At 36.1% G+C, this 24,926-nt stretch overlaps 1 protein-coding gene across 1 annotated transcript in view; it reads right to left on the minus strand.

Moving 5' to 3' along the window:
- Positions 1–24,926, minus strand: part of LOC149802330 (integrator complex subunit 1-like) — a 159,643-nt gene that overhangs the window by 34,072 nt on the left and 100,645 nt on the right. The window contains exons 33-38 of the mRNA XM_089951540.1: positions 23,240–23,420; positions 16,348–16,489; positions 13,168–13,419; positions 11,125–11,215; positions 5,077–5,327; positions 1,649–1,781 (exon numbers count right to left, since the gene is read on the minus strand). Of these exons, the coding sequence (XP_089807666.1) occupies positions 1,649–1,781; positions 5,077–5,327; positions 11,125–11,215; positions 13,168–13,419; positions 16,348–16,489; positions 23,240–23,420 (1,050 nt within the window). The remainder of the gene's footprint in view (positions 1–1,648; positions 1,782–5,076; positions 5,328–11,124; positions 11,216–13,167; positions 13,420–16,347; positions 16,490–23,239; positions 23,421–24,926) is intronic.

Here is a 24,926-nt window from a genome sequence, read left to right on the forward strand (position 1 = left end):
TTCTAGGGGAAGTCATGGCAGCTCAGCTGGTATAGAAACAGACTCGAGGGTCTGATACCCACCCAGGCCAGCTCGGGTCGGCTGTCTCAGTGTCTTTGTGAAAGGCATTTAGATCCCATTATTTCAACATGATGTAGCCAATCATGTACTCAAAGTGCCATTAAACCACAACCAACCCCATTATATTTCTTACTTCTTGATTTGGAATTATAAGTTTATCATTGAATATTAAGAAGGCCTTAAGGATCAAAATATCCTGTATTTTCCAGATTTTTAAAATTTTTTTATCTTTGTTGAAAAATCGAGGATTTTCTCAACTTTGAGGAATTTTGCAATACAATTTTCATGAATAAGACTCCTTGATGTACAATTTTATGTCTAAGGAGTTAATCGTGCTACTATCTCCACCTCTCACAAAATCCCAATATTGTCGGAAATATTATAAGCAAAATAATGGAAAATCTCAGTTTGAGGAAATGCTTGCAGAAATTTAGTGAAACTGGGTCAGGGTCTCTTTGTTCTATTTATGTCATAATGAAAACCCTGATGTGCTGGCAGATTAAGTGATGGCAGACAAAGTCCATTTCAACTCTGTTTAATGGTTATACCACTCCATTTTCTGAATAAGAAAAAAACTTCACCAAATAAAAAATGATGACTTCAAACCATGACAACACAGGATCTAAGTTATTTGCGCAGGTAACATAATGTCTATTTCCGACAGAAGTGTCTACCTTTGATGGCAGATGCAGCTATTACTGTAAAAATTTAATAAGCCTGCCAAATTTCATGTTTGTCTCAAGCGGTTTTACTTCACTGAGCTAACAAAGTTAAATATTGTGTAAAATCGCTGTAATGACATGAAAATCTTATCATGTCATCTACATATGCATACAAATCTGCTTTCCAAATTTCTTTGCTTCATTGAGTGGTTTTTGTACAATATTGCTAGCCAGCTTCTCAGTCAATCAGTTGGGATGGAAGGATGGACTGATAGACATAAAGTAGGGGCATAAAATATTAAAAAAAGACATCTATTTTGCTGTCATACACCTGCAAAGAATTGTAATTGACAATCCTTAGGCCTTGGTCCTTTTACATTTTTTTAATGTTGAATTCATATAAACCTGAAATAATCATGCATCAGTTATCTGAAATTCATTCTTTATCAATGCATCCTGTTAGCTCATAAGTCTTTCTATATGTACAGCTATGGATGAGGGAACTTCCAGCAGGAAGGATTTTAAAGTGATAATTTTTGTAGTTTGAAAATGTTGGTAAGTCATCTTAAAGAAATTCAGAAAAAGATACTAATGGACTGACTTACACGAAGCAACTGAAGATAAAATGAAACATAAAAGTTACACTGATATACAGAAGTTAGAGATCAAAACAAATGCAATGGGATAGAAAGTGATAGATGTATGACTGTGACATATATGAGACAAAAAAGGAATGAAGGAAACAAGAAAGTCAAGCCAAGATGCAGAGAGAGAGAGAGAGAGACATATATATATATATATATATATATATATATATATATACACACACACACACACACACACACACATATATATATATTCAGACCGACAATATTCAGCCTACCAAAAACCAAAAAGGGTGTGATAGTTTGAAAATGCTCTTTTACCAATGAGATGCTAGTGTGCATCTGTCCGTCTGTCATCAGATACTTCAGGCTGGACACCCATGTGAGAAGGTAGGGATGCCTTAAGTACAATTCCATAAGTAAAGCCTGGTACAGGCTCTGCTCCGACTTAATGCTGTAAAAAGAAGTATAATCATCATAAACATTTAACACTATAACTACATTTTTTTCTTTGAATGTTAAAGTTATTATATTAGTAATGAACATAATGGGCACTGATGATAGCAATATGTGGTTTCTAAAAAAGGGAAACTGCAGATTGTGAATCAATAATTAATCCTAGAATACGACTGCACTAGATACTTATCATTCTAACTTAAGCCTTGAAAAGTGCTCATCCCATGTGGTATTCATATATACTTATCTGTGTGATTTGTTTGATTTACATTTTTAACACAACTTTAACAATTTTTCAGTCAATTCGCTATGATGTCTACAGTGGCAGTTTATAGTGGCGTCTAGCACCGGGGCATCATACCGTAGACATTTAGCATCATGTTCCACCCAGTCACATTATCCTGACACTAGGCTGACCAGTCCTAACACTAACGTCTTAACACTTAGTGCCAAGCAAGGCAGCTACTTGTACCATTTTTGTTAGTTTTTGGTACAACTCAGCCGGGGACTGAACCTATGACCTCCCACTTCTGAGGTTAATGCTCCAGCCACTTAGGCCACCAGAGTGGTCCTTCTAATTTGTTAAAGTTTTGTAGGAGATAATAAACATATCAACAAAAACTAAATGATCAAGATGCGAAACTCAGGTTATATAAAACCTGCAATGAAGTTGTTGGTAAATTAAGATCAGTGGGGTACCTCACAAATGGAATGGCTGGAAAGTTTCCAGATCTTGTGATTTCTGTGTTATGATCAAAGTACCATTCTGATTCTATTTTGAAGCTCTAAGAGAAGAAAAAGAACAAAACAAATATTTAAAATAAAACCATTCCTTCTTTTCACTGTTGTCTGTTGAAGCCATCTCTGATATTCTTTAGCAATAAGATTATAAGTTAGGCACTGTGGCAGCATACTGTGTGTAAGAATGGCATCAATATCATCAAGGACAAACTAGATATTAGAAGACTTATGCCCCATGCTGATGTGACCATCCATTCAGGAAAATAAGTGACAACATAATCAATATGTTTATTGTGGCAGCCATATTGGGTGTCTGCTGGGCAGAATGTTGATATGACTTTCCATTTTGGAGGGATAACAATAAGACTGTCATTGCTGTGGTGGCAATATGGGATACAAGATCATCACAATTTTTATTTAACATGGGTATGTGAGAAAGCTTGCCAGTAGCTTTTCATGGTTCATTGGTTCTTCATGGGGTTTTCCAGGGTTCTTCCTCCACCAGTTATACTGGCCGCCATGTATAGCATATCTTGTGCTGAAAAATGGTGTTAAACCCTACAACAACAATTTTTATTTAAGACTGATTAGACACCATCATACCTGCCGTATTCCCTGACAGTGTTGCGAGGTTTTTGAGGCTCAAAAAGAGTCTTTTGAGGTCTTAAGAGGAGTCTGTGTATGTGACCAACAAAAAGCAATGTTATTCAATTTTCATATAAGCCTACAGAAATGGAAATTCAAATCTGAATAAATAAATTAATTTGTCTGTTTTTTCAAAGCATTTAATACTTACAAAGAATGATATAGTTGGTAGACTTATCTTTGTCACATATCAATGCCATATACATACACATATGCACACACCAACAAAATCACAACCACACTGATATTAAATAAAAACATACATCAAGTTTTTGTCTTTAAAATCCACTGGATGGCAAAATATATGCATAAAATTTGCTAGTTTCTAAAGTTTAATAGGGAGCTTGAGGATCAATTAATAGTTAGTATTTTAACAAGATAATGAATAACAGTAAAGAGAATAATATAATATGAATATCAATTCAGTGTGTCAAATATGCTACATACAGGTGGTCTCTTATTTCAACTTCATTTTGACATGATTTTTACAGTATGTGCAAAGAATTAAATAATCCACTTTGTTGGTGGGCCTGACAATGTAAAATTCTGTCATGCTGGAGTTTTGAAGCAAATTTTTTCTTATAGCATATTGCTTTCCGAATCACACTCTTAAAAAATGAATCACACCTGAACACAATTCTTACAAATGAAATAATCTTGTTTAGCAGTTTATATATGGAGTAAAAATCTTACTTCAAAGAAACGATGCCACTGATCACAAACTTTATTAAGGATAACATCAACATTCTCATTCAATTCAGTGTGTAATAACATCTGTTCTTCAGCACATCTGTTTGAAGTACTTAACAGCGAGATGAAATGGGTTGTTCTATTTTGTGTACTTTTTTAACCTATGTGAATTAGCTAAATGGACTTTCTCATTCTAACACAAAACAACACTTCAACATAGCTATTGTCAGCCAATTAAGTAATCTTTGAAAGGTGGTTGTCTACCTCGGACTGCCTTAATTTTTAATTGCCTTGTATCAGCATGTACACCACAAGGATAGGTTTAGCTCAGCTTTAAGAAGGACTGTTCATACTACAGATCATGGTGGTCAAGAAATAAAGTTTTTTTCATTGTTGTTGAAAATATTTCGGGGCTAAGATTCCTGAAAATCATGTTTTTCAAAACACGGCTGTGTTGGAGCATATGGGTGTCCAAAATCGTGTTTTTGTGCTACACAGCATGTTACGGCAGGTATGCACCATATAAAGGTTTTGGGTGAAAACTAATGCTTTTATGACTTTCCATTCAGGAGGAAGGGCAACAAAAATATTTCAAGATGACTGTTGTGATGGCCATATTTGACATCAGATGAGCACCATTTTCATTTAGGTATATCAAAATATCTTTCAGTGAAAACCCCATGCTGATATAACCATTCATTCTAGTGGAGTAGCAATTACAAGGTTTTCAAGATTTTTGCAATTACTACCATACTGGACACCAAAGTGGCACCATTTTCATTCAGGACCAACTAGACATCATAAGAAGTCTTCTGATTAGTACAACATACTGATATGACGTTCCATTCAGAAGTAACGATAACAAGATTTTAAAGATGGTTGCTACGGTGGACATATCGGATGGCTCAGCAGCAAAACCTCAAGATGAATGTGCGTGTAAATTTTCTTTCAGGTAATCCTCTAAGTAGTTTAGGAGTAGAGATAACAAACTTGTGTTAAAGGATGGATACAGTTGGACAAGAGACAACAGGCCATCCTATTGGCTCTTTGAGTCTATGACCAGCAGAGCTATAAATCTGAAATTACAGTGCCTGAAAACTGACCTTAATGCAAAACCTAACTGGAGAGATGGATGAACAGTTGAGGGTAACACTGTATGCCACTGCTACTCTCATGGTGAGGCAAATAAATAGATTGGTACAAAACTCTTCCCATACCTTTTATTTTTTAGTACATCATGTATGTGCTTGACGACAACCTTCACCTTTTCCTTCTTATCACAAAGACAACATGTTAAGAGTTCCATCCTGTTACTAACAGTGACAGGTGTACCACGGGAAGCCAAACTTTCCTTTCTATTTTCAACTGCTATTTCACTGTTAGTATTACTGGCCTCTTCAACAATAAACTGGATGAGAGATACAAGCTGTACATCTGTCAGTGCTAAAACATCATCTTTTGCCTGATTCTGAAATGCAAATGATGAAATACAGAATTTATTGTAATGCTTAGCCTGTTTGTGAGAACTTGGTCACATTGATCTGTTTGTCATGCAAGGCACACCAACACCAAAAGCATTGATTTACTTGACTTGCATGGCACACCAACACCAAAAGCATAGATTTGCTTGACTTGCATGGCACACCAACACACAAAGTATTGATTTGCTTGACTTGCATGGCACACCAACACCAAAAGCATTGATTTGCTTGACTTGCATGGCACACAAACACCAAAAGCATTGATCTGCTTGACTTGCATGGCACACCAACACCAAAAGCATTGATTTGCCTGACTTGCATGGCACACCAACACCAAAAGCATTGATTTGCCTGACTTGCATGGCACACCAACACCAAAAGCATTGATTTGCTTGACTTGCATGGCACACCAACACCAAAAGCATTGATTTGCTTGACTTGCATGGCACATCAACACCAAAAGCATTGATTTGTTTGACTTGCATGGCACACCAACACCAAAAGCATTGATTTACTTGTCATGCAAGGCACACCAACACTAAATGTCTATTGTCAAACAGTATCACTTTACATCCTTGAGAATAGTTATAATGAACCAATTATCATACACTGCTTATTAAAACAAACGGTGACTGCAGACTGCAGACCACCAATGGTTTGGACATTAAGTTTTACAAGACAGGGGTAACTGGAAGAAATCAATCTGTCTGACATGTTAGACAAAGCATTTTTGCATAGATGCTTAAAAACTTTAATGTAATTAATGATTACAAAGCAGCAATTGTAAACATTAATTATCAAATAGAGAAATTCAATTTGGTTCAAGTGATTTTGATCTATAAAATTTTGCCTCCTTTGACAAGGTATAAGAGACACCATATGATAAAAAATAACATTTTATTCCATGATATCAAAGTACAATCACAATTCATAACAGTCAGAGAACTCCAAATTATTGTTCCTAAAACTGTTATAGAAGATATTATTATTGTCCAACTCCAGAAGCCAGTGTTCACGGGTGTCTGGTACATTTAGTACAGAAGGTTAATAACCTCAATCGGCCATGGACAAACACTTGTATTAATTTGGCATTGTATTAAATTTTCTGATTTTTGTTTGTTTGATGCTTTCTCCAATGCATGTGTTTTTGAGAAAGATATCAAGTTGATAAGTCTTAAGAGTTCCATATCTTGAAGGACAAAAAGTTGAGAAATGATATAAGGTCTGACTTCTCTATACTAAATAAGGGATATATGGCTTGACTTCTCTGTCCTAAATAAGGGATATACAGTCTGACTTCTCTATACTAAATAAGGGATATAATGCCTGACTTCTCTGTCCTAAATAAGGGATATACAGTCTGACTTCTCTATACTAAATAAGGGATATAATGTCTGACTTCTCTGTCCTAAATAAGGGATATAAGGTCTGACTTTTCTGTACTAAATAAGGGATAAGGTCTGACTTCTCTATACTAAATAAGAGATAAGGTCTGACTTCTCTGTACTAAATAAGGGATATACGGTCTGACTTCTCTGTCCTAAATAAGGGATATATGGTCTGACTTCTCAATACTAAATAAGGGATATAATGTCTGACTTCTCTGTCCTAAATAAGGGATATACGGTTTGATTTCTCTGTACTAAATAAGAGACACAGTCTGACTTCTCTATACTAAATAAGGGATATAATGTCTGACTTCTCTGTCTTAAATAAGGGATAAGGTCTAACTTCTCTGTACTAAATAAGAAATAAGGTCTGACTTCTCTATACTAAATAAGGGATATAAGGTCTGACTTCTCTGTATTAAATAAGGGATATACGGTCTGACTTCTCTGTCCTAAATAAGGGATATATGGTCTGACTTCTCAATACTAAATAAGGGATATAATGTCTGACTTCTCTGTACTAAATAAGAGATAAGGTCTGACTTCTCTATACTAAATAAGGGATATAAGGTCTGACTTCTCTGTACTGAATAAGAGATAAGGTCTGACTTCTCTATACTAAATAAGGGATATAAAGTCTGACTTTTCTGTATTAAATAAGGGATATAAGGTCTGACTTCTCTGTATTAAATAAGGGATATACGGTTTGATTTCTCTGTACTAAATAAGAGACACAGTCTGACTTCTCTATACTAAATAAGGGATATAATGTCTGACTTCTCTATACTAAATAAGGGATATAAGGTCTGACTTTTCTATACTAAATATGGAATATAAGGTCTGACTTCTCTGTATTAAATAAGGGATATAAGGTCTGACTTCTCTATACTAAATAAGGGATAAGGTCTGACTTTTCTATACTAAATATGGAATATAAGGTCTGACTTCTCTGTATTAAATAAGGGATATAAGGTCTGACTTCTCTGTACTAAATAAGGGATAAGGTCTGACTTTTCTATACTAAATAAGGGATATAAGGTCTGACTTTTCTGTATTAAATAAGGGATATAAGGTCTGACTTCTCTATACTAAATAAGGGATATAAGGTCTGACTTTTCTGTATTAAATAAGGGATATAAGGTCTGACTTCTCTATACTAAATAAGGGATATAAGGTCTGACTTTTCTGTATTAAATAAGGGATATAATGTCTGACTTCTCTATACTAAATAAGGGATATAAGGTCTGACTTCTCTATACTAAATAAGGGATATAAGGTCTGACTTCTCTATACTAAATAAGGGATATAAGGTCTGACTTCTCTGTATTAAATAAGGGATATAAGGTCTGACTTCTCTATACTAAATAAGGGATATAAGGTCTGACTTTTCTGTATTAAATAAGGGATATAAGGTCTGACTTCTCTATACTAAATAAGGGATATAAGGTCTGACTTCTCTATACTAAATAAGGGATATAAGGTCTGACTTTTCTGTATTAAATAAGGGATATAAGGTCTGACTTCTCTATACTAAATAAGGGATATAAGGTCTGACTTTTCTGTATTAAATAAGGGATATAAGGTCTGACTTCTCTGTATTAAATAAGGGATATAAGGTCTGACTTCTCTATACTAAATAAGGGATATAAGGTCTGACTTCTCTATACTAAATAAGGGATAAGGTCTGACTTTTCTATACTAAATATGGAATATAAGGTCTGACTTCTCTGTATTAAATAAGGGATATAAGGTCTGACTTCTCTGTACTAAATAAGGGATAAGGTCTGACTTCTCTGTCCTAAATAAGGGATATAAAGTCAGACTTATCTGTACTATATATGCAATATGAACTGCAAACAAGTAAGGTTGGTCATGTCATGAATCAAAAACCATGCTTATCAAACGGTTTGCAGTGTGTTGTTCAGGAACTCAATCCTCTCTGCAAAGAATGTCCTGAAATGGGAGGTCCTGAAATGGGATATGACTTGGTCTAATGTATTACTGAAGGTCCAACTTCAACAACTTGGTTGATGCCTTCTCCAATGTATGATTCTTTCAATATGTTTGGAGAAAGACGCCAAGTGTTATGGGTTCCATATCTTGATGGACCATAATGTTGAGAAGGGACAAGGTCTGCCTTCTTGGAATTGATTATCCACCACACAAAGAAGTAAGGAAGTCTGTCATGCAGAAACGTCACCATCTCTGTGGCACACCAACACCAAAAGCATATCGTTGAAGGCCCAAAACTGGAGAAGACAAAGTAGTAGACCAAAAGGCATGGTTGATGGTGTATTGCTGATGATTGATGGTAGGCCTGGGGAAAGAGAAACTTTTTCTCTCTCTCTCCTCACTGCCTGCCTAAGAAAATCAGGGCATATAATGACTTATTATTCACTTGGCCAGGAGAAAAAAGATAAACCTGTCTCTGTTGAGAACTGCCACAGCAGATTCCCTATCAATAATTGTTCCTTCTCATACATATTTGATATTTTAACTGTTCAATCAGAGAAGCTAACCTGAAGCTTTCGTCCTCACACTAAGGACTTCATCAGCAGACTGATTTAATCTCTACTGACTGTTAACATCACTCGATGGAATGGTGAGCAATGTTAACAGATTGTCCCAGATATGCGGCAGGTTATAACGGCCCCCATCCCTGTTCAGTGTCAGTTTGTGTGCACTGTAGGTAGAATTAACAGCTTGTTCATATGGCTCTTCTGGTTTGGACAGCATTCAAAATGGTGTGCCAAAGAAAATCTATGCCTTGTGGTTTGGCTGGTTGGTGCAGTGTGATCAATACAGCTGGGAGGCTACGTTGCCTGCCTGTATGGCCAACTTGCCAGTCTGAGATAACAGACTCTTGACCACTGTAACTGTACAGAGCTTGTTTGTACAGCAGGACTGGAACAGTGTACCAAAGATGACATGTATCTTGCAGTCTGGCTGGCTGGTATGGTATGGTTGGTAAGGACTGTCCATCCATATCATATTGGATAAAATGCAAATCTTAATGTTGGGCTCATTTTATTAGTACTTTCATACATGGATGGGCTACATGACTGCAAGCCTTCATACCTGATGGGCACAGTCCTATTTGTTTGTGAGCCTAATTCATGCATCAGTGGCAGAATCCTAGGCTTATCCATTTATAATGGGATGATAATATGCAAATGCCATTTCTACTCATAGACATATTGGCAACAAAGCCTTTTGAGTCATACTGTATCAATGTGATTCCAATGATCGATTGGAATCGCCTGTGCTTTCAACCGAATTCAGAGAAAAAGAATATTCTGGCTCTGTTTCTGCATCTGCATAGGAGGTGGATAGGGCATTTTAACATCAACCAGTAATTAATTACTGCACTCACATGTGCAATATATTTTGCCACTATTCAGCATCTTCATGGGGTTGATGGGGTGGAGAGGGAATTTTGACATCAACCATGAGAGTAATCAACTATTCTAATGTATTCAAGGATGGTTTGTTCTGGTGCTGTAAGCAATCATTGATTGAGACATAAGGTGTATGTTAAAAGCCTTGCTACTATGCATTGGAGCATTCTTGTTTTTGTGATCCTTGAGCTGCTTTTTCAAAACAGTGGACAAAGTATTTTCATTCTAAAGTGTATACACATTGCATGTCTGGACCAAATATAAATTATATGCATTGACACATCTAATGTCCATCCTCCACAGCCTAAATAGTTCACATTTCATGGCTGTCATCTCTGTAATGAGGTAGTGGAACAAACAAGTGCATACAATACATATATATGAACTGAAATATTTTAAACCATGTTATGAAATACAGCACAATCATGTGCCAATATCTGAATATACTCATAAGAATTAACCGAAATGCACCATATAAAACATTTTGACTTACTATATCAATGAAAATTAAAGACGGAAGATTTGAAATTTAAAATTAAATGGATTCTATGAAGGACATCTGTACAGCATGACAGTAAATGTAAAAAAAAATATAATGATCACTACATAACAGGTAGATAAGGGAGATAACCTGTTGTTGTTGTGGGGTTTAACGCCATTTTTCAGCACACGATAGGCTATACATGGCGGCCAGTATTAATGGTGGAGGAAGAACCCGGGAAAACCCCGGAAAGAACCACCGACCCTCGAGAAGCTACTGGCAAGCTTTCTCACATACCCACATTGGCTGAATCTTAGACTCGAACCGCCGCAGACAGAGGTGAGATGGCAGTGATCCGTAACGAAGAGCGCTTTAGACCACTCGGCCACTCGGGGCCCCGAGATAACCTGTAAGAGTTGCATCCATCTGCATATATACAAAGAAAATGTTTATTTTCTTGCTTTTGATGGAGTGTTTTGCAGTGATACAATAAAAAAAGATTTTTATGAATACTAACCTTTTGTACTTTTCTTTCTCTACCTTGCCAGATTTTAGGAATGTGAATGCATGCCCACAAGAAATCCAATACTGATGATGGGTCATAATTACTGCAATGACATAAAGGCACAGATGTATCAAAATACAATCCTACATCATGACATATTAAAACACAATGCTAGACTGTGATATAGAGGATCTCAAATATGTACTGATTTTATAATAATGAATTTATTCAATGAGTTAAATAATGTCCAGCTTTTGCAAGCCTTTGTGAGCATTATTCAACAAGTTTCATAAATTTAATATTAAATCATTACCCTTTTGAGATTCTTTTTATCGCATAGTTTTTATTTCAGTGGAAATTATTTAGATAGAAAGAATGAATAATTTTGTTCATTCTGACAGACATTGCACCTTTCATTTGTTGTACGTATAAGATAGTCCCAAACTAAGCTGAACTAGCATTAACATTCAAAAACAGACTATAACTTTCTTACAATCTGTAAGTCAAAGAACAAGCATCCTTCCAAATAAACATAGCATTTTACACAAACAAAATATTTTTTCAACAAAATGTCAAATGCTCATGATGTCACATTGTTTTATACAGTACCAGTTAGAATGCAGTAGAGGGTCCATGTTTACATTACCTAACATGTCACTTTCACAACTAAACGTTACATTATTGCAATATTCATTTGAAAGAAGGTTTCCTGGATGCAGAAATTCCCATATTTACTGTAATGTATTTGTGACCGGATATTTGCAGTACATGACTTGTAACAACAGACTACAGAATATGTAAGTTAAACAAATTTCATTTTGTATTGAAATTGCATCACATATTTACCACGTAAATATGCAGTGGTTGGATAAATTCCTGACCCCAAAATCAATAGGCTTCTTTCATATACTGAATGCAAACCTTCCACTAATTTTGGAAATGGTACTTTATCTAGAACAAAAGTTATTATGCATAACACATTTTTCTTTTTTTAATTATGGCGGACTTGACTTTTTACCTTTGTACCCCAAAAGTAATGGGCTTTTTTTGTAACCAACATCTAAGTCACCTACAAACACTAGCAAACTATTTTTCTTCTTTCTGTCATAGCTATAATTACTTAGATATTTTGATCGCCAAATCAGTATGCTTCATTCTTATCCCAAATGCAAGCCATCCACAAAGGTTGGATCAGGTCTGTGATGTAGAACTAATATTATTGTGTGGAAAAAATTCTTCTTCTTTGAGATAATGTGACCTTTGACCTTTTGGCACCAAATCAAGAGGCTTCTAACTTACCCCAAGTGAAAGCCATAAAAAACATTTTTACCAATTATGTGATATAGACCAATATTGTGCAGAAACCGTTTTTATTCTTTGAGGAAAGGTGACATTGACCTTTGACCCCTTGATAGGGGCTTTGTATCCCAAGTACATCCTATCCATAAAGATTGGTAACTACAGATGGATGGGAAATCTCGTTTTTATGATGAAACCATTTTTCTTCTTTTTGTCAGTCACTTTTGATCTTCTGACCACAAAACTGATAGAGTTCTTCTATACCTGAAGGTCAAGCCATCCAAAAAGTTTGGTAACTGTAGATGGTGAAGAACTTAAGTCACTGTGCAAAGACCATTCCTACTGTGACTCACAGTGACCTTCACCTCTGACCCTACTAGTCCAAATCAAGAAGGTTCTTCCCTACCCCAAGTGCATGCCATTCACAAATTCTGGTAAATGGCAATGGGTGAGGACATTTAGTTAACTGTGCAGAATTTTTTTTTCTTCTTTGTTATAATGACTTTGACATCTGACCTTTTGAAACCCAAACTGAAAGTTTGTTTTCTTTACCTCAGGTGCATGGTTTATGCATAGTTTGGTGGATAACTTTAGTTATTGTGTTGAAATGAAATCGCAAGCAAGCAGATGGATGGACAGCATCGTAACATTACATATCTGTCTTATGGCAGGCATATAAAAAGCTAGGCCTTATAAATGTCAGCAACGGTTGGAAATAAACAATGGGTAAATGAGAAAAGAAACTTTGATATTAACCTGAAACCATCTGTCCTCCTAAGCAAACAGTCAATACACCTGTGAAGTGTTGCCCAACTACTCTGATGAGTAAGTAGGGCCAGTAAGTAGGGCTTGTAATTGCTATGGTGCTCTGACAACTTGGCAGATGGTACTCTTTTCTTGGCAAATATGAGCTTTTGCTGAAGATCAGGGGCTGACCTTATGACTTCTGGGTCAAGCAGTGCCAGCCAATCAATGAAAAGAATAGCTGTTGACAGCAGCATGTTGCTCCTGAAATGTAGCATAACATGTACTATAAAACTCCATGAACATGACATACCCATTAGAACTTTCCTTCAAATTGTACCAGTACATTCTTGGAACTAAGCTTTTTAAAGGTAATATATGCTGATGTGCCATTAAAACACACACCCAGCACACACACCCACACCTACACATGCACACCCACACACACACTATAATAATATTTAGGGCTATGCCCAACCAAGAAATAGGTATTATGATGTACTCACATTATGCAGACAGAATGTCAAATAATCCTGCAATACCATGCATTTAAGATGCACAACTGTTTTCTAGATTCTAGACTGTTCTTGTTCCAAAAAAGATCAAGGCAACAATTCAATATGGCTGACATATAATACTGTAAATTAGTCTAATATATGTACATATAATGTTTCAGTGACTTTGGCAATAGTGAAATACATGTACATATTACATTTTAGTGACTCTGCCAATAGTATAATTTATGTACATTATTACATCTTATAGACTTTGGCAATAGTGTAATATATGTACATTATTACATCTTATAGGAATGCTACAGTGGCCTAAGTGGTCAGAGCATCCTTGGGTTCAAACCCCCATTGAGTCATACCAAAGACTTATAAAAATGGTACTAGCAGCTGACTCGGTTGGCACTCACCATTAAGAGGTCAGTGTTAGGACTGGTTGGCCTGGATTAAGGATAATGTAACTGAGTGAGACATGATGCTACATGTCTGTGTAATGTAACATTATTACATTTAATAGCCTCTGACAATAGTGCATGCAAATCTATACACTTTTTCAGCCTGATTATCCACTATTTAAATGCCATTTTGTATTCACTTTACGACATGTTGTTCATACACTAGAAAACTATTTACTGTCAAATCATCTGCAAATCACTGATAACATGACTGCATTGTGATGGAGTTAATGGATACCTCAGGTAATAGTGTATGGATGGGTGGTTCTACAGTGTTCCACAACTTCCTGTAACATATTGGAGGCATTAAAAAAAATGTCATATGAAACTACCAGGTACCTTGAAGAATGGGCCTTTAGCATAGAAAATAATGCAGATAAAACTCTCTTGAAAGTCTGACTACAATAAACAATTGTGGTTGCTACTCGTTTTCTCCAATTTAAACTTTTTCATTTTCTCTCAAGTTGGGTTCAAGTCAGTCATTTCATATTTGGTGAGAAGCGGTGATTTCAACCCAACTATTTCTGATCAATTATCAACAAATGTGGGACCCATATTGCATAGAGCCTTTCACAGCTTTAAAATGATTTTTCAATGTATTAAAAATGGGTTACAAATTAAATCTGGTAATAATAGAAATATCTTCCACTAAGTAAACAGCATCTTCATCCACTGCTGCCGTCACAGGAGCCACTCACCACTCACCAATCACAGACAATGGTCTTTCAAAAAGTGGATGTACAATTATCTTCAACAAAAGTGAAGAACGTGATAGAGAATTACAATTGTCAGAATTACATCCATATCCAAATCAGCCTTGATACCAGGAGAAGGGGGTCCTAAGAGTACCCAGATTTTACAGTATGCTTCTCCTCTTTAGCAGAATTGTTATCCTCCTGACATTTTTAGGTCACTGTCATTTACCTGTGTTACATATCAAGTCTAAATCTGCAGCTACGGATAAATTAGAACATTTTGTCTATCAATCTGTGCTAAATTTACTGACAGGTTCAAAGAAATACAAAAAGTTATAACAAAATATTCAAACACTTTTTCAAATATTTGATGGTTTTGAAGCTATGCTCAGGAAAAGAAAGTGTAAATGATGGATGGATAAATTAACAGATGAAGAAGAGCACATCTACACCACTATCAAAAATGTGATTAAAAAATTCAGAGATATTTTCAGTGGTTTTAGAGTTTTGAAAAGAAAACAATGTGTGACTGATGCATGGTGGTAGGGACATTGTCAAAGGTGGGTGATACAAGTATGGAGTGAACCATTTTGCAGAGTTTGAGGAGGGGAGGCAATGAAGGCAAAATTCACCAAGGGTGCCATTTTATCAAGCACAAAGTTGCAGTAACCCTGGATGGAAGGACAGATAAATCGACAAAAGAATTAAAACATACTGAAATTGAAGAGTTGTAAAGGACAATCTGGTTCATAAGTCTAATATATGTACCAAATATCATGGAGATATCTTGAATGGTTCTGGAGTTTTGTTCAGAACAAAATTTTAAATGGTGGAAATGTATAGGAAGAAATGGATCAAACCTAAAACTACTGAAACTACAGGCAAAAAACATCTAAACCACCAGTCTAATATGTGTACTAAGTCTCAATAAGATATTTTGGGAGTTTTGCTCAAGAAAATAAAGTATGAATAATGGATGAATGAATGAAAAGAAAAATGGTGAATTATGAAACTAAAATCTAAAATCTAAACTACTAGTCAAATATGTGTACCAAATTTCAAAGAAATATCTTGAACAGTTGTGGAATGTTTGCCCTGGAAATAAATCTGTGGATAATGGTTAGACATAAAAATAAAAATAAACATTAGAAACAGTGAAAGCGTACAAAAACAAAAGACATACATACCAGTAGTCTAATATGTGTACCAAGTTTACAGTTTTGTGGTTTTGTTTTGAAAACAAAAGCACAAAGGATGGATAGAACTGATTTCTATATACCCTGCCAACTTTGTTAAAGATAAAATGTTAAAACATTGCTATCCTCCATGGTTAAAAAAGTATAAAGTTAACACGGGAAAACAACCATAATGAATAATTAATATTTTTGTTGCACAATAATAAAGCTTCAGTTTTATGGTCAAGAAAGTTTTTTATAATAAAAGGGCCTGGTATATACAAAAGAAACCTCAATAAATATGTATTTTGTATTAAAATGTCCCTATAGGCTTAAGATAATCATGTTTTACACTTACTCTGGATGATCTTGACTCTCTAAAAGAACTGAGCAGGCTATATTAGATCTTGTATCCAAGCATCTGTCGGACAATGATGTCATCTTTTCTTCAACAAAACACTCAAGTCTTGCCTCCAAATCTTGATCCATGGTCTTTAAATCTAACAGTAAAGAACAAAGATACTGGAATAAGATGGTCTGCTGCATGCCGTGTTTCAGGGGATCAAGAAAAATGTGTCAGTGACCGGTGCTCATAAAGGTAAATATAAATTATTTAACAAGTGCCCTTATCATACTGCTCGACTGTTCAAGCAACTGCTTCAGACAAATCAAGCAAAATGCAAGAATCACTGGAGTGTCAGAAGTAGGTCACTGTGACATACTTTTACTAATAGTACTACCCCCCAAGTAAAACAATTTTTTGAAGTAAAATATGTTTCTTTGAGAATACTTATCCAATCATAATACCTTATAAGAACTACTACTACCATGCAAATATAGTCCTCCCAGATACTACTTTTAGCTAAAGAGATCTAAAAGTTGTCTGCCGGCCTAGGTTATGGTTAGGCAGAGTGATCTCCCCTTAGGTATAAGGATTAGTAGCAAAACCTGTGAACCTGTCAGTTACTACTGGAGTGTCAGGCATATTCTCTATGGATGTAACTGCAGGTAGGTTGGGAGAGTGTTTGTGTATTATGATTGGGTAAATATTCTTGATGAAACAAATTTTACTAGAATAATTGGTTTCTTCTTCAGGTGGCCCAATCATAATACCTTGGAAGAACACTTAAGAGGTGGAGGGAGGTACATTGCCTTTCCCCCGAAGATATCATCTCTAGCTCCCTAAGGTATGTCAGACAGCTTCAAGGTAACCTGACTGGAGTGGGGATTCCATGTCAGGTAGCAGCTTCAAACAGGGAAAATATTTCCTCCTGCAAATCCAGCAGAAATTGTGAAGCCGGGTCTTAAGAAGCTGTTAGTCGACCTGGAAGATTGATCTGTTCAGCTGCGGGTATAGGTCCTACCAGATTGAATGGGTCTGCTTATGGAGCATGTATTCTCTAATTCTGCCTACTGTCACTAATGCCATGGGAAAGAAGGACTTGTGCACCAGGATGCCCTTGAAAGTGGTTCAAAAGGTGTCTTGTTCAGCTAGGTTAATGCCCAAGATAGGTTCCACTTTAGGCTAACGTTTTTGGTTGTATATATTCAAAGTTTGAGAAAAGGTCAGATAAGTCCTTGTTTTATCTGATATCCTCTCTTCCATGATGATGAAAGGTGTCAGTAATTGTGGACTGATAACCTTTTATCATACTTGGTATGAACATTTTCTCTTCGAAAAGCCAGATGTAGTTAGCTATTTGTGGTATAGATACCTGGAGGGGAATGATGTGTTTATGTACCACTGGTTGAAAATGTGCCATTTGTCTTCATATGCTTTCAAAGTAGTGGGCCTTCTTGCTAGAGTGAATCTCTCCACAACTGGTTGTGAGAATTGTTTATTTCTGAGGGCCTGTTTAATGTGATCAAGATGTGCAGGTTAAGCAGCTCTGGGTAGGAATGAAACAACTGCCATCACGATGTTTGAGTAGATGAGGGAAAAAAATGAATTTTCCAAGGAGTTTTCATTGTGAGATTGATGAGTTTGTTCATCTACAATTTCCCATCTGAGTATTGTAATAAGGATAAGGCAACACTCTGATTCTCTTGCTTTCTGTATCACTTTTGGAATCAGAAGTGTTGGAAGGTAGGCATATGCATCCAGGCTGTTCCAATCGATTGATAGTGTATTGACTGCTGAGGCTTTCAAGTTCTGGACTCGAGATAAAGAGGTTGTGAGTTTGGCATTCTACCTTGTTGCAAACAGGTTCGTCAATGGTCAGTCCCACCAGGTATATATCTGAATGAAATCCGAGGGATGAAGAGACCATTCAGACTGTAATAGCTGATTGTTCCAGGAATGTTCCAGGACCAAGACTTGTACTTGTATTTGTTGTTGACAACACCACTTTAAAATGTCTCACATCAGGATGCAAAGGTATGGGACTTGGTTCCTCCTTGTCGATTGAGATAAGTCACCTCTGTACAGTTGTCGGACAGAATGAGAACCCCCTTGCCATATAAATATTCTTTCCAACAGTGAAAGGCTATCACAAGGGTTATCATGTCGTGTTTAGTTTATAACTCACCTAATATTTCTGCAGGATGTCATCCAGATAACTTGACGTTGCCACCATAGAAATGGTCTGGACATAGAGTAGTCCCCCTCTTGAACAGCCCTTCTGACCAGCGGCCACCCACTTACTGCCAGAATCCCTTGGCAACAACGAGTTTGTCTTCAAAAGTACCCTTCAAGAATGGCCATCCCTCTAATGTGACCAGCATATTAGTACGAAAATGTAAAATGTTCCCATCACAAACAGGCCACTTTTTATTTCAAATCCTTCCAGAACCAATTATTAATTTATATCGTAAGGTAAGTAATCAGATTGTCTCTACTACTGATACCTGTCTCCCAATGTCAGGTTTCCATTACTGAAAGAAGTGTTGATTGAAGTACATGTAATACTAAGATTAATATTATATCCTTTTCTATAAAAGCCAACGTTTACACGAAATAGGTTCAACAATGTTGTGAGAGTGTTTTGGGCTTCATTTCTGTCGAGTTCTTATCTTTGATGATTACAACCACACATAATTGTCAAGATCATAACATGGTCAGCATAGGCTAAAAATAGATTTTGTGGATTAACAAACAGAGAAATTAAATTTATATAAAACAGGGTACCAGATAAAGACCGAAAAGATAATGTGACAATGCATGTATCGCTTCATTTATGAAGGAGGCATTTTGTCCACTTGACAAAAGTTTCGTCTGCATAATTAAATCGCATAGTTAGCAACATCCAAATAAATCATTACAAAACATAAACATGTCATCACGTAAATGAAAACGTATTATCATAGAAGAAAGTTGGCTATTCTACTCGACGACATCAGGTGGGGTGTGGAGGGAGAACTGCCGAGCAATTTTATGTAGAAAAGACTAGAATAAAACAATTTTGTGCTGAAAAGACTCAAATAAACATCATAACTGATAAGGAGATCATTCAGCAGCAGTGGGAAAATAGAGCAAATGGAAAAAGAATTATGTATGTACCAAAATTTAAATGGTGTTTTTGAATGGTTTTGCAATGTGCATGACAGCAATACCTGCTCACATATCATGCTTACATCAAGAATAAGAAATATTTATGTATATTCAGTTGAAATAAGTCTATTCTTAAGACAAGAAGAACCTTTTAATAATTAATGTTATGAAGATATTAAATGCTTTATATGCAGCTTTTTTTACTACATACATTACATATATTTCTCACTAAAAATTGAGTCCCCCTTAGGAAAGGTCACCTGTCTAATAAGGCCAATTTCCTGCAGAAGGGGTGGCTATATAAGAGGGGGAGCACTGTATGCTATTACTCGATTCATCAGATGAGTGAAGATATAGGTGCTGATGTTGAATCCAAATGGGAGAGCCCTGAATTAGTATATGATGTTGTAGGCAAATCGTAGGAATGTCCTGGAAGGTGAATAGGGACATGAAGGTATGCGTCTTTTAAGTTCAGACTGATGGCAAAGTCTCCCTCTTGGATGGCATTCCAAATGCACCATGGTAATTCCATTGAGAACCAAAGGGCATGAATGAATTGAATGAGGGCACTTAGGTCAATGACCAGACACAGTGTGCCATTTGCCTCTGGGATCAAGAAAAGTGTGGAATTAAACCCCAGAGCATTTTTGTTGAGAATGTTCTACCACCCTTCTAAGGAGAAGTTTATTTCTTGCTGCAAGGTGGTGGCTTTGAATTGAGATGTTTGTAAAACTGTTGGGGCTCTGAGCAGACAAAGAGTGTAAAAAGAAATGCAGAGTCCTTCAGAAACCACTGGTCAAGTCCATGGATCACCATGGTAAATCTTGTCCCATCTGGCAGTGAAGAACTGGGGCCTTCCACCAATTAGGATGTGTTGAAGGGGGCAGAGTGGAGATGATATCCTTTTTTAGGAGAGGAAACCGTCTGAAGGAGAAATGCTGGAGCAAACAATAGGTCCATCTCTGTGTTTATTCACTTTGGTTTGTGAGAACTGTGGCTTTTGCTGGATGGAGCTTCAAATTGATGGTTTTCAGAGGTTTGTGTCCTATGTGTCGCCCTTGGGTCCTTTTGTTGATTTCCCGTACTATCCCTGTATTGATGCAGTGTTTGCGGTAGGAATTGGTCTCCTTGGTGGCTTGTTTGTGGACTTCCTCAATCTGGCCATTAAATAGAAGGTTTGAGGATAAAGACTGTGCTTGTAGCTTGGCCTCATTATGGTCCTTCAGGAAAGTGCAAGCAGAGATCACTTAGTTACATTCGGCCAATTATAAATTTGTAGCTGTGGTTACGACATTGACCAAGGTGTGTTGAGTGGCTCTGTTCAGTACTTGGGCTGTTCTAGAGACCAATTCCCATGCTAGCCTTGAGGTACTTGAAGTGGAAGAACATAAGGCTATGTTCCGCCCGCTAGAAGAGAGCCACAGATGAAGCCCGCCATCAAAGTCATGGCAATGACATTGTCCACTAATGGCCAAGTGTCATCACCAAAGCTGCAATATCACCCTTGACTGCTGGCTTTTTCAAAATGAAATACTGGTGTATGGGAAAGGTAGAACCACAGATGAACTGATGACGAAAGCAGGTCTAGCTTCTATCTGTAAGAAAAAAAAAGCAAAATCTATAAAACTGTATAGCCCTGCACCTGTCTTTAAAACAATGTTGGTGCAGAGCAAAATCTTAAAAGGTTGACCTGGAATTGATAACAGTCTTATAAAGCAATGAAGTGTACAGGTAAAAGGTAATGACAATACCAGCTGTAGGGAGAAGTAACAACCTGTGGGCCTGCACCTGCCTTGTCTGAATACAGAGCGGGCACAGATCTATACCAAATGACCAAATGATGGTTATCTGGAAAACAGTGATAGTAATCTATATTACAATACTACCTGCAGGGAAGATCAAGGATGGCATGAACAGGTCAAACCATTGAAGCATGGTGTTCCAATTAAGGATGATATGGTAAAGGAAACTCACCTGTATGCACAAATAATGACAGAATCATGTATAGTGAGTTTCCTAAGGGCATAAAGATATGCATGCATCTAAACATATTGTAGCCCAAACCTATCATGTGAAGTTGCACAGGTGAATGCCTAAGTGCTCTTTAAATATGATGGAATACTTATGTACAGAAACATGACTTCAGCATCATTTATAGTAACATGCATGAGCTCCATTTGTCTATATTACACACAAAAGCATGCACATAAAAAGGAACTGTGGCAACACCATTATGAGGCAATTATGCCTGTAGGGAAAGGCTCATAAACTGCCTGTACAAGTAAACAAACTGAAGCTTGGCACCTAGACATTAAAAATTCCTTGGAATAGAAACTCACCAATATATACCTCAACTGTACTGGAATTGCATATACATTAGTAGTTTTTTAATACAAGTGCTTGAGACTTGGAAGTACTAAAATAATTATAGCATGAACATAATGTGAATTCACTTAGGCTCCCTGTGTAAGTACCTAATGCATGATGATGATGACAAAGAGTTAACAAATTGAACAGGCAGAACAGGAGGGAAAAAATGTTGGAAATATAGATGGAGTATTCTGGCTTTTGTGAGGTTTCTTGTGATGACAGCATGCTCCTTGGCAGTGGTAACTGACAGGTTCGCAAGTTTTGCTGCCAATCCTTATACCTATGAGGAGATCACTCTGCCTGACCACCACCCAGGTTGGCAGACAACTGGTAGCGCCATTCAGCTAAAAGTTGTATCTGGGAGGACTGGATTAGTTAGGTAATAGCAGTTCTCCTAAGGTATTATGATTGGGTAACACATTTACAGAAAAGTATTTTTCATGACTACTTGAAAAAGCTTCAACAAAATATAGCTAAATGCAAAACAATTTAAGGGAGACATAGGAGAGTGAAACTTACACTGTGTCTTTGCTTTACAAGCAAAATAAGGTGTAAATGTATTTTCCTACAGTTTGCATATTTTGACCAACATATTTTGAATACCAAATCTGACAGAACCAGGTTACTGATGTCTAGATGAGAAAAATAAATTTGAGATTAAATATGTGATACATAACTTGGTAGTTAGAGTCAAGCAGTATGTTTCCCCCCACATTTTATAGTTATTCATATCAAATCTCACCCGTCCTCTCCTGAACTAGCTTTCAGTCCTCAGCCCTGCCTTCCAATTCAGGAAAATTTGACAGCACCTAGAACTGTATTCCAATCACAACCAGCTTTGAAGTTAAAGGGAAGAAACAAAAGGGTCAAAAATGTGAAATATTGAGCCATGACCTTGACCTTCAAGATAGGATCTCAGTGTGGTATGCAATACACCTTTTAGTGATGATGAAGAAGTATATCAAATTTCATCCCTTAATCTCAAACAGTTGAAAGTTACAAAGTTGAAGGGAAATGGTCATGGAAAATGTAAAATAATTTGATGTTACCTTAACCTTGATGATAGGATGCCAATGTGAAACAGATCTAATGATTCTGTATTAAGTATACTAAATTTCATTCCTTCATCATAAATGGATTATTGAGCAAAAACAAAATTATGATGGTTGGCTGGACAGAGTGACTAAAATGGAGATACTATCTCTCCCACTTTTCTTTGAAAACTCTGGGAATTATAATGAACGACCATTTTAAACTCGAAAGGTAAATGTCAAGGTCACATAATGATACATTGAAAACTGTCATGTGAAAAATGAGCTTGTGTTGGTATCAAAACATATGTGCATTGTGCATATTTTAGTAAAGTGTTGCATCATCACACCATATATACCTTCAAGAAAATCCTTGTTGCTTGTGTTCAAGAATACAGGACTTTGATCCATTTTCTGTTGTCCCAGGTTGCCATGGGATTTAAGGTACTGCTGTACAATTGCAGCCAGCTGTGACTTCTGGGTCGCCAGAGACTGAGACAGTGTTCTCATGTGATGCAGCAGGGGTTCACTGATTGCTGACTGATAGAGATAAAAAGAAACATGTTAAACCTCTGTTTTGTAAATCTTGAGTCTATCTTTGCCTTTTCTTGTTTTTTTTAACTAATTAAATTGTAATTGCAAAAGCTCTATCAACTGCTTGCTATTATTATCATCAAAGGATGGGAATGTCTTTGACGGCAACAAAAAGCACCCATAAAAAGTTATTCTTAAATGTATGACTGCAGAACCCGATTCTTGACTGTAAATGTGATACCATAAAATACAATACAATCTATCACTTTATTTACCATCAAGGACAACAAATCAAGGTGAGATAACTTTCAACAATTACTGATGGATGAACATTAAATAACAGCAAAGAGGAGTCTCAAGAAATAAAATACAAATATTTTATAAGCCCAGATCCAAATCTTTTGTCCCAGGCATACAGTATGATGATTCTTGTTGCAATTTAATAAATGTTAGTATACTGAAAAAAGGCAACAAGATCAAAATCAGTGATTAATCAAATTATCATTGCTGTCTATGGCATACAATAAGTATGTGTCATCCAATAAGTATGGAATATAAGTAAGTTTAATTTGATCTGACACCATGGAAATTTTTAGTTACTGTTTGAAACACTGAAAAGTGTCTCCCTTAAGCAAGAACCAAATGGACATTATAATCAGAAATGTAATATTATTATTATCAAAAGTTCTTCTTTCTAATGGAATAATATGAACTGTATATCTTTTGATTTCTGGTTTTAAATTATTGGAGCACACTCAGAATTTGGTAAGAATGTGTCTTTCAAAAAGGCTTTGATTCCTGACACATTTTTTCATGTGTAAAATGTGACTTGTAGAAGAAATATGTTCAAAATTTCCCCTTTGTGTTGACCATGTGATAAATGGAACTAAACTTACTTTTTTTTTTCTCCATTTAATATGATATAATTTCAATACTTTCTTTGTAAAGTAGATAATAGTCACCTAAATTGTAATATTATAATTTCATAATTCAAATTTTTAAAAATTTAAGTAAAAAAAAATGCAAGAAAACCATTAGTAATTCCTAAAACCTTCACAAGAATATGTTAAGAACTATGTACCGATTTATCAAAAGCCCTAATATATGAATCTATAAAATCTTGAAACAGTTATTATAATGTACAGTGAAAGCCCTCAAAAACAACCACCAAATTTAATTTTGGGTTTTGAGATATTTTCAGTTAACTGATGGCATTGCAGATATGAAAAAATATATATTTTGTATACAAAAACAGAAGTACATGCAAAGCATCATCAATACCAGCCTTGATTTTTAAGGAAAAAATCCATTAAATTTCTAAACAAAAAAACAGGTGATCTCAGAGGAAATGAGAATGAATTTTGTTTTGTCTGTGCAGGTGGAAAATTGGAAAAGTGCTTATGTGACTTCAGTGGGTTATTCTGACATCTTTACATCCATATAAAGTCAAATAACAGTCATGGTTACTTAAATGCATGTAATGGTTTGCCTCCTTTGAAAATCAGTCATGTG

The sequence above is a fragment of the Sinohyriopsis cumingii genome, chromosome 3 (genome assembly GCF_028554795.1).
Source record: "Sinohyriopsis cumingii isolate HCF-2022 chromosome 3, ASM2855479v2, whole genome shotgun sequence".
Classification (NCBI taxonomy): Eukaryota; Metazoa; Mollusca; class Bivalvia; order Unionida; family Unionidae; genus Sinohyriopsis; species Sinohyriopsis cumingii.